Consider the following 12111-nt stretch of genomic DNA (forward strand, 5'->3'; position numbering starts at 1 on the left):
AGAATGATCAAAGTCCCCTTATAAGGCCACTCCTAACAGGGTAAATAAATCCTCTAACCAGGTCACATTTAATAGTGTGTTTTATAACCTTTAACAAGGTTGGCTCCTAACAGAGCTCACTTTGAAAGAGTGAAAAAGAGTGACATGTTTCTAGTACTTTTTTCCAAATTGGGTTTCCACATAAAATTCTAGTGTCAAAACTGTGATGAATGCTTTATGTGTGTTTATAATTGATAATGTTTTCCTTATGCAATGCAAGTTATGTTTATGACAAATTTATAGTGTAGACCGAACAACAGTAGGATAAGCAAAATAGTGAAGTGTTTATTGTTTATTGTTTATTTGTTGAAGTGGTGTAGTGGGATCTAGTAGTGGCATGGGATCTACTATTGGCATAGTCTCTTATGACTCTATTGGGCCCTATTAGAGGCTTTTGGTTGGGTTTTTCATGACCGTTTCTTCATCCTTCACATATGGATCTATATTTTCTAGGGATATGTTGCTAAGATGGTTCATACTATATATTTATCCTAGTATGTCTCTCATGGAATGTGGTATTCTTCTTGTTGGGATAGATATTCTATGGTTTTTCACTTCTTTATTCATAAAAACCTTTCTTTTTCCTTAAAAAGATACTAGGATTTTTACCTCTAATATTGGTAGAGCTTGTTTCTTCACCATTTTGAGTGGAAGGAATAACATTATGGTGTCCTACCTAGTTCCAATAAGTGTTCAAGATAAGGTTTTCTATCTCCATTTTGTTGGGTGTTTTCTCATGTTGGATTCATCAATCTAGGTCTCTAACTCTGATAGAGGAATTGTGCCTATTCTATGGTTAGTTTTGGTATTAAACTTTGTACTAACAAAAATATTTTGATGAAAGCCACCCTTTGGCTTCCTTGCTCATTTATGTACAATTGAGTGAATGGCTTAGTTGGTAAAGTGTTATATCCCTCTTGGGTAAACTTTTAGGATGTTTCTACTAATGTTTAATTAGTTGGGAATGAGTGGGCCTGCCATAGCCAATTTTTTAATTTGCACTCATTTGAATAGTCCTATAGAGGTGGAAATTAGTTTTCCATGTCAAGTGATGGTCTTACTTTGAAGGTTTTTTTCTAGGGGGTTCTACTTTGGGGGCTTGGTTACATGCACAACCTTCTTTTTTTCTTAGAAGGTTTCTATTGACCTAGGGTTGCACAGTTTCTACCTACACTCCTAGCTATTCAGTTGAGGTGGACATCACTTCTTTAGGTTTGATAGTGGTACTATTTTAGTGGCCCCAATCATGGATGTCAAATTTCCTTCAAAGTATCCTATGTAGGTAGAGATTTTTTTATTGTCCCTATTTGTGTATTCAATGTCTCCTTTTGAGATGGAGGTTTTTTTTCTCCCAAGATCCTACCTATTGTCTTCTATATAGGTGGTGAGATTTTTATTCTATTAAGGTGAACATTGTTTTTGAAAGTTTGGTGGTAATACTATTTTGTAGTTGCAATCATGGAGCTCTAATTCAAGGTCTTAAATTTTCTTGCAACTAATGTTCCTCGAAAGTCTCCTTTGAAGGTGGCAACTATTTAATTTCCCATGTTTATCCATTCAATGTCTCCTTTGAGGAGAGGATTTTTTGTGTTCTAAGATCATTACTATTGTCTTCTATCAAGTTGGAGACATTATGGGGATCCTTCAATATGTAGCCATTTTCTCTGTCTTGGATCTTTCCCAAGGGTTTGCCTTTAGTTTGTAGTCTTCCCCACTCTTAGTGTGGATTGTTTGTAGGTTGTAATTATGTACTCTAAGTGGCCTATTTTTCTTGTGTTGGAAGTGGTCTTTTGTGGTACATTCATTTCTGGCCTTCTTGGGGTCAGTACACTAGTATTACTAATTTTAATATTAAAAACATCATGACTTCTTGAAAATCATTATTTCAAAATAATTTTTGGAAAGAACCTTTTTTCACATGGATGTTGATGAGAAGAAAACAAGAATAAAGTCTATAATACCTTCACTATGAGATTGAAAGAATAAACTAGAGAAAACTATAGCAATGTCATGAGATGAATGACAAAAACTTCAAACATGAACAACACCTTACAATTTGCATCCATTCATTTATGGCAAGCAAATAGATATGCTACCCTTTCACCACACATGTGCCACCTCTATTTGTGACCAATTCTTGCAATTGATCAAAAGAAAAGTATGGTACATTCTTCCTACCCATTCTTCAATATGTGTTGGTTTGTTCACATGAAGATTACACAAGCAGGAGACATGATGTTTCAAAATATTTTCTAGGAAACAATTCAACAACCCGTGCCCTAGCTACAAAGATCTTGTTAAACACAAAGAATTTCTCAAAGTTTTATTTCATTCAACCAATGGATAAATCAATATAATCCACAAAATGGAAATATAAAATTTAAAACATTGAGACTCCACAAATAGAGACTAAAAAAATTAATAATAATAACAATTGTAGGAAAACCAGTGTTTCTTTCAATCCCTTATTTCATTCTACAAAACATGAACAATGTCATTCAACTTCTTTCTCAGTCTTCTTCCCACCAAAAAAGAAAAAAAAATCATATGAGAGAATATATGAACAAAGGTAAATAGTAAAAAAATATTTTTGGCAACCACCAGACCCATAAAGGTTTTATTTAATCCTTTACTAAAGTCGTAAAAAACATTAAAATATGCCCTAAAATTTAATAATAACAAAACATTGTTCAACACCCCCCAAAAACAATACATTAACATTATTCCTATGCCCAACACTTGTAGCTACTCTTGCAGCATACTCCAGCGGGTAAATTTTGTCTCAAGTCCTCTTGGAGACCAACTATTGTAGATCCCCACCTTGCCTCAGAATTTTTGTTTCTAGTAACCAAGTGGCTTCAAAATTTGGAAGGCCCTTCCTCTTGACCAAGTGCTCTAAGTGTACTTTGTGTCTTGTCCTCATGGCCTCTCTACTATTGATGATGTGCACCATCTGTGGCTTCTCTTTAGAAGGCAATTCTCAAATCTAATCATTTGATTCATATGTGGGTTCAATGGTACCAATACCATCATTAGACCCTTTATACAATATGAGATCTGAGACATTCAAGATAGGTGAAATAGCTACATCTAGAGGCAATGCCACTTTGTAAGCATTTTCTCTATACTTTTATAGAATTTCACACAATCCAATCTTCTTCATCAACAACTTTGTATGGATGCCCTGAGATAACTGATCTTTGTTTAGGTGTACCATAACCAAATCCCCAACTTGGAACTACACATTCCTTCTCTTCAAGTCTTCCTCAGCCTTCACCTTCAAGCTAGTTTGTTTCAAATTTTTCCTCACGTGCTCATGCACTTCCACCATTGCTTGAGCAAACTCTTCTACATGTCCACTCCTTTTCTTCAAACCGTCCACATTTTTGGGTTCAAAAATTCCCCCTAGATGTCTTCCATACACAATTTCAAAAGGACTCATGCCCATCTATGATTCACTGAGTCATTATATGCAAACTTCACCTAAGGTATGATGGCATCCCAACTACCTCCATGTTCTTGTGTCAAACATCTCAAAAGGTTTCCCAAGGATCTATTAACCACCTTAGTTTTCCCATCCATTTGAGGATGATAGGATGAATTGAAAGACAAATCGGTGCCCAACTTCTTCCATAGGGTCCTCCAAAAGTGACCCACAAACTTGTTGTCCCTGTTAGATAATATGCTCAATAGAAAACCATGAATACAAACTATTTCTTTAAAGAAAAGTCCTACAATACAATTAGCATCATTAGTGATTTTACTTGGAATAAAGTGAGCCATTTTACTGAGTCTATCAACAACCACAAATATGTTGTCATAACATGTCTTTGTCCTTGGTAATCCCATCACAAAATCCATACTCAAACACTCCCAAGGTCTGTTTGGCATGGGTAAAGGCTGATAAAGTCCAGCATTTATTGACACTCCCTTTGCCCTTTGACATACATGACAACCTTCCACAAACTTCTGGATACATCTATTTGCATCTTGGTCAATTAATGATGGCCTCCACTTCAGATGGATCCATTTTTAGATCTGCCTTGGATATCATAAATCCAAAATACACCAACTCTTGTTTCAAAAAGCCACACTTCTCCAAGTTTATCTTCAACTTTTGTTCCAATAGCCTTTGCAAAACCATCTTCAAATGTTGCAAATTCTCTTCCTTATTCCTACTATACACCAAAATGTCATCAAGGTAGACAACAACAAACTTCCCAATGAAGTCCTACAAAACTTCATGCATTAGTTACATAAATGTACTAGGAGCATTAGATAAACCAAATGGCATAACTCACCATTCATACAACCCTTCATTAGCTTTAAAGGTCATCTTCCATTCATCCCCCTCTCATATCCTTATTTGATTATACCTGCCTTTGAGATCTATTTTAGAAAAATATGAAGCTCCCCCCAAACAATCCAACAAATCTTCTATTCCAGGAATAGGAAATCTATTTCTTATAGTTATCCTATTAATGGCCCTAGAATCAATGCACAACCAGCACTTGCCATCCTTCTTTGGAGAAAGAACTGAAGGTATGACACATGGGCTAAGACTTTTCCTTACCAACCCCTTGTCAAGCAACTCTTGTATTTGCCTAGCAATCCCTTCATTCTGCTATGGTGTCATCTTATACTTTGCCTTGTTGGGTAGCACTGCTCTAGGAATAAGATCAATCTAGTTATTTATGTCTCTTATCAGTGGTAGAGACTCAGGCATTGCCTCAACAATGATGTCCTTGTACTGGTTCAACAACTCTTCAACTTCTTTCGTGTTTGTTGGTCTACATTCCTTCTTCCTATCTTCCTTAGGCTTTAGCACCAATACAAAGCCTATTACATCTTCTTCTTCAAGATTATTAATAAACTCTTTCTCACCCACCATAAACACACTTGGTCCAACTTGACTAGTCCATTTCTCTTCTCCTTTAGAATTTAGTTTGGATGTTACTCCATCCTTTTGGAAGCTATAAGAATTCTTCTCATTATCATGGCATAGCTTCCTATCGAATTGCCAAGGTCTTCTTAGCAAGAGGTGGCAAGCATCCATGGGCAAGATATCACACAATATTTTATCCTTATATCACCCTACACTAAACTCTACCCTAGCTTTCTCATTCACAACTTCTTGTTGTCCTTTATTCAACCAACTAACCTTGTATGGACAAGAATGTGGAAGTCTCTCCAAATTCAATTTGTTTACAACCTCAATTGAGATGATATTATCTGTGGAACCCAAATCAATTATCACCTTGCACAACTTGCCTTTCACCTTGCACTGAACTCGAAAAAGAGCCCTCCTTTGAGTGGTATCTTCTTTCACCAGTTCCTTAAGAAGTGTCATCCTTATCATGAGACTTTCTCCCTGAGCCTCTATCATCAACTGAACTTCTAGTGATTTCATACTCACATTATCTTCTTGCACATAAGTGACTTTCCTTTCACTATTTTGAGAAGTAGATGCCTTTTGTGGACACTTATATTTTGGGTGTCCTATCCAACCACAATTGTAGCACTTCATTCCCAAGAACCTAGATCCTTTGCCTGATCCACCTAATCTTCTTCCATTAGATCCCCTTCCACTGTAGCATCCTCTACTACTTGAGTCACTCACTTTCTCCTTGGGGTTAGACTCACCTTGGGACCTCTGGCCTTGTCCTCTATTGTTGAAGTTTCTACTACCTCAGTCATTCCTTCTACTTCTCCCTCCTTGTTGTTGATCACCCTTCCTCTTTAACTTCTCTTCAAGAGCAAGTTGAAAAAACTTCCCCAATGTATCTGGGGCTAAGAGGCTAATCTCCTCCTATATATTTATTCTCAAACCATTTAAATACCTAGCAACTATTTTCAATTCCTCCTCTTTTTTATTTTCCCTCAAAGTTAGCCTAGGGAACTCCTCTGTATAGGCATTCACATCCATTTCTCATTGCTTCAAGCTTTGTAGCTTCTTGAACAACTGCACCTCATGATCTACATGCAAAAATTGTGCCTTGATTTTTTCCTTCATCACTTCCCATGAAGAAATCAAACTTTTATTATTTTGTATCCTTTCTCGTTGAACATAATTCCACTACAAGAGAGTGGATCCTCTTAGTTTCCTTTAGCAATCCTTACCCTATCATTCCTTGGAACTTCATTCAACTCAAAGTGATTGGTGTTTGCTTCAATCCATTTAATCACTTCCTCACTATTGAGACTACCTCCATATACATAGGTATCCTATCAGTAACATCTCATCTTATTGACTTTAAAGTATCAACAAATGCCTTTTGATTTGTAGGCAATTCTATTGGTGGATATTGGTGTTGTTCTCTTTCTTCATCTCCACTACAACCTTCTTCCATCTCATTCTCCTTATCCTTTTCACTAGGCCCCTTCTTGAACTCCTTCAACTTCTCTTCTAGAAGTTCCTCCATCATCATTTTGATGGCATCTGAAGTCATACTTTTTGGAGGCATGGTGTGAGCCTCAGCTTCAACCTGTGATTCTTGTGCAAACATACACTTCCCAACAAGACCCTATCTCGCTCTAATACCAATATGATGACAAGAAAACAAGAATAAAGTATGTAATAGCTTCACTACAAGATGGAAAGAAGAAACTGGAGAAAACTGGCATGAGATGAATGACAAAAGCTTCAAACACAAACAACACCTTATAGTTTGTATCCATTCATTTATGACAAGCACATAAAGATATTGCCCTTTCACCACATGTGTGTCACCTCTATTTGTAGCCAATTCCTATAATCAACTAGAAGCAAAGTATGGTACATTCTTCCTACCCATTCTTCAACATGTGTTGGTCTATTCACATGAAGATTACACAAGTGGGAGACATGATGTCTCAAAATATTTTCTTTGCAGTAGTTCAACAACTCGTGCCTTGGCTGCAAAGATCTCGTTACACATAAAGAAGTGCTTATAGTTTTATTTCATTCAACCAATGGATAAATCAATATAATCCATAGAATGGAAATGTATAATTTAAAACATTGGGACTCCATGGAGAGAGATAAATAAAAATAATAAAAATAACAATTGTAGGAAACCAGTGTTTTTTTATCTCTTATTTCATTACACAAAACATGAACAATATCATTCAACTTCTTTCTAAGTCAGTTTTGGAGAGAGTATATAAACAAAGGTAAACAGTTAAAAATTGTTTTTGGCAACCACTAGACCCATAAAGGTTTTATTTAATCCTTTACTAAAGTGGTAACAAAACATTAAAATATGCCCTAAAATTTAATAATAACAAAACATTAAAACACCCCTTGAAAATAATATGTAAATATTATTCCCGTGCCCAGCATCTTTAGCTACTCCTATAGCATATGGTTTGAAAATATTTAATCATTTATCCTAGATAAATGCAAACATGGCATGCATGTACTTCTTGACCTTCCTCTTTGTCATGTTAAATAATCTTAATATTTTTTTTTTTAAATGAACATTCACAATTTAATTAGTGAAAATGTTTGGTTGATATACAACTAACTAAAATAGACAAAAAATAAAAAATAAAAAATTATCCATTAAAATCTTCAATTGTTTCAATAGATCAATGTTTTATGAAGACAAACCAATTTAATTTGCTAATATTAACAAATCCTCTATAATCTATAGCACCAAAATTCCTAAAAATTTTAATAATAATTTTCTTGACTAATTATTGATCATAATTTTATAACTTATTTTCAAAAAGAACTTTCTTTTTGGCATGCATAATGTAAAATTATTTAATTATTTATTCTAGATAAATACAAAAATTACATGCATGTAATACTTGACCTTCATCTTTCCTACATTAAATAATGTTATCCTGAAATTATTTTGATTGATTTTTTGTATTACAATGATATGTCATTGAATAGAAATCCCCCACCAAATGACTTAGACAAATAAATAATTACAATCTAATATCCTTATTTAGATAATAAAGAAGATTATAAGGGTATAATAATATGACATATTTTGATATAGTTTTATATGATATACTATTTTTTATAAATATTTTTACAATATTTTTAATATCAAAGTCTAATTATTTTAAATTAACTTAAAAGCATAAGTACAGATTAACTAAAATAATAAGTATGGGAGGAAGAAGTCACTCCCTTGGAAGATACCAAAAACTTTTAAAAACATAAGGGTTGAGCCTAAAAATAGAAACATCTAAAAACAAAGGGGAAGCACCATCAAGTAGCTAAAGTTATAGTAGAGAAGGAGGATGGTTTAGTTCATCCTTCTTTCCTCATCCTGACGCAGGGTAAGACTCAAGGTCTGGTCGTGCTCAATTGTTGAGATTGTCCTCCTCAACAATCTAGGAAACCCTTTGGAAGATGTAGGACATCATAAATCTCCATTAGGCCATCCTAAGGCTCCATCAACAAACTATGGCCAACCTAAGAATACTAAACTAACATTGCCTATCAGAAGCCACCCACCCACAAAGAAGAAGTGGGGGACCAAATAAACTGTCAAGTGACATCCAACAATGTGGTGAGTGTTGTCAAGGAACCTGGGAAGGAGGAGTTTCTGAACATTGATGAGAAGAACTTCGACCATGGTAGTGACCACAAGGAGAATGACCATCAGAAATAGAAGCACTAGGGTAACTGGGGCATTACCCCAATCATTTTACAATTTGTTTGTCATTATATGTAAAATAAAATAAAAATTTAATTTTGTGTTCCACCATGAATTTTTGCAAGTGGTTGGCTTATCTTTACAATTGGCCTCCACCTTGTTGTAAAATATAAAAAAAACAGTTGAAATTAGTGAAAACTAATTTAATAACTAAATTTATTTTGTTTCAATAAATTATTTTATTATGAAGACAAATTATTTTAATTGATTTTATATATTGAAATGATATTTCATTGAGTAAAATTTCCAATACAATGATAACAAGTGGGGTGCAATTCCCACCTTTTTAGGGTTACATCAGGTCTCTATCATCTTTTCATTCTGGGATTGTCGTATCTTGACCCATTTCCGGGGGGGGTCTCCTCTCAAACCAAGAGTCAAGCGTTCTGGTTTCGAATTCTAAAAGCCATAATTTTTACATCTAAAAGTGGCTGAAAAGGAATGGCCAAAATTGACTAAACCTACTTTTAGAATGTCGTTGAACTACTCATTACAAAAAAAGCAAAAAGTCTCACTCCATGATTAATAAATTGTGGGCGGAGAAAAAAGTTCCATTTACACTAAAAAACCCTAAAACCACCTATCCAAAAAATTCCTACAAGATTCAATCGTATTATATAAGACATTCATATTATCATTATTATTGCATCTTGTATAAAGATATCTACTACCTAAGTAGTAATTGTCATAGCCTTGATATCATAGACATAAGCATTGGCAAAATGACTAAAGATTGTGGAGTCTTAGAAGCTCTAAATGTGAAAGTTATAGGGTGTGGTGATAGAACATTAGTTCTGTCACATGGCTTTGGTGGAGACCAGTCAGTCTGGAACAAAATCTTGCCTTCCTTGTCTGCAAACTTTAAGATCATATTGTTCGACATGGTATTCTCTGGCAATGTGGATGCCAAGCACTTTGACTTTGAGAAATATACATCGCTCTCTTCTTATGCAGCTGATCTTCTCACCATTCTGGACCACCTCAAAGTTGAGAAATGCTTGTATGTTGGTCACTCTGTCTCTGCCATGGTGGGCTGTATTGCTGCCATTCAAAGACCCCAACTGTTTGAGAAACTAGTCTTACTCTGTGCTTCTCCAAGGTACAGCACTGGCTACTTTCACATGTTTCTTTCCTGCGTAATTAAAAAAGGGTCTATAAATTAATTGTTAATATAGTAAAAACTTTTAGATTTTAATTGTGTAACATTTTTTATCATATTCTATGATCCATGGTGAACAAGAATTAGAACTAGGAAATAGAATGAAAGAATCCGCATAGTTAAATACAACTTGTTATAATAGTTATGATGCATTAGGTTATATTATCCATGATCTATGTGCTTTGATAACGTTTTTCTCAAAATAGTGCGGGTTTTAAAATTGCTGAAATCTTTAACAAAGAATATTGATGTAATAGAATAGATCTTTTGGATTAAACAGTGCTAGTTGTTTTAGATCATTGGTGTATAGGAAAACTTTTGTATTTGACTGTGTAGTATTTTTTATCATCCATGATCATATTCTCATATTCTATGATGTATCAGCAAGAAAAGTTAAAATCAGCTATGCCAATGGAACAATAGTAACAGAACCACATATTTAAATAAATATGAGACCAAGGCCTTACCAATGTAACATAACAGTTCACAAGGATAACAAGTTCTATTGCATTGAAACTAATATCATTGAATGTTGTGTATACCTAGGTATTTGAATGATGAATCTTACCAGGGAGGATTTGAAAAGGGAGATATTGATGTGATATTGAGCAGAATAAAATCTGACTATGTAGAATGGGTTTCAAGCTTTGCTTCTCAGGTGGTGGGTGCAGATGACCCTTGTTTACTAGAGGAATACACTAGAACAATAAAGAATATGAAGCCTGAAATTGCACTTGCAGTTGCCAAGACCATCTTTGAGAGTGATATGAGAAGCATATTGTGTGAAGTGAAGAGCCCATGCAGTATCATCCAAACAAGAAATGACATAGCTGTTCCAAGAGCTGTGCCATATTACATGCAAGGCAGCCTTGGAGGGGATATGACTACAGTCTATGTGCTTGATATAAATGGGCATCTGCCACAGCTAACTTCACCTGAGATGTTAGTAAAGGTGTTTATGCAGGTTTTTGGATGTTCATCATAAAGCTATCCAATTTGGCTTTCTTAGACATTTATCAGGTTGTTTATCTAGATATAAGAAACATGTATTTCCAAGAGGAGGTACAACGCATCTGCTGATAATAATGGTGATTCAGCTTATATGTTTAGGTTTGTCTAGGCTGTGTAGCAAACAATAAATTTGTCTGTTTGTTTTTATGTACTATCACTAAAGTAAAGCAATTTAATGGCTAGTTTATGTTGTTATTTATCTTTGATGCTCATCAAGTTTATACTCATATTTGCAACTTTGATTGCAAACTAAACTAAAGCACTTTAATGGCTAGTTTATGTTGTTATTTACTTTTGACGCAAACTAGTCCTCTAAACTTCAGGCCAGCCAATGGAAAGGTAAGTGCATTACATTGTTTGCTTTGATTTCTACATTTGTCCCACATGTAAGGCGAAATTCATATCTCGTAAAAGAGAAATGAACTTTATGAAGCATCAATAACATAAGACTCTCATAGTTTACTTTGTTGAAGGGAATGTTGTTGAGTTAGAATGCTTGAGAATAAAGGCAAATATTGAAGCATTTTCTATTTGTTTTTAGTGCATAATACTTTTTAGTCAAATTAGTATTTTTTTGTGTGTTAGATGCTAGTCATATCTAGTTTTAGGTCATTGTTCTTTAATAATCTAAATGTAATCTTCAAATTTAGTATTTTTAAGCACAATTTAAAATATGGGTTCAACTTTTTGAATTTAGTTTGAAACTTCATATGTTACTATTAACAAAACAAAAATAACAACCTGATTACAATCTGCAATCTCTTATAACTCAATACAACTGTAGGATGCTACAATCTCATCATACACCTAATAAAATTCCTGACGCTAAGTCATTTTATACAAACTTTTTGCCGCTTACAAAATTAGGACTAGAATAAGTTGTCCAAAATAGTAGAGAACGCCTTTAACAATAATAAATTCAATTGAACATTCAGGGGTGCTGCCCCAAAAAAACCCGTGAAGCATTTCCCCTCAACCTCACCCTATACCGTGATAGGGAGCACACTTTGGGCTCTGTTCTAGGACCCTGCAAGGAGCATTGTCTCTTGACCAAATCTTGGGGGTGGTGCACCAAACCCCCATAAAAATAATTAGGGGGTAAACAGTGCCAAATAAAGTGATGCAAGAGCATCTGAGGATCAAGGTTGTTGACTCAAATGTGGGTTTTGATTGAGATTTACTTTTGAGAGTCATAACTTTTGACTTAGATCTGGGTTTGGGCTAAAATTTTACAAGAAATTGCAT

The 12111-nt window shown here is 34.6% G+C and overlaps 1 protein-coding gene across 2 annotated transcripts; it reads left to right on the plus strand.

Moving 5' to 3' along the window:
- Positions 1-9358: 9358 nt before the first annotated feature.
- LOC149576188 (strigolactone esterase D14-like) lies at positions 9359-11065 on the plus strand. 2 transcript variants are annotated; one of them, XM_089809630.1, is made up of 2 exons: positions 9359-9795; positions 10402-11065. In XM_089809630.1, exons 1-2 carry the CDS (start codon positions 9419-9421, stop codon positions 10838-10840), a joined length of 816 nt encoding a protein of 271 aa, XP_089665756.1. In that variant the 5' UTR covers positions 9359-9418; the 3' UTR covers positions 10841-11065. The 2 variants fall into 2 exon arrangements, with proteins under 2 accessions (XP_089665756.1, XP_089666409.1); XM_089810283.1 differs by having other exon boundaries at positions 10501-11065.
- Positions 11066-12111: the final 1046 nt, after the last annotated feature.

This window comes from Cupressus sempervirens, chromosome 1 (assembly GCF_028749045.1).
Source record: "Cupressus sempervirens isolate cs-2001-9-10 chromosome 1, ASM2874904v1, whole genome shotgun sequence".
NCBI classification, from domain to species: Eukaryota; Viridiplantae; Streptophyta; class Pinopsida; order Cupressales; family Cupressaceae; genus Cupressus; species Cupressus sempervirens.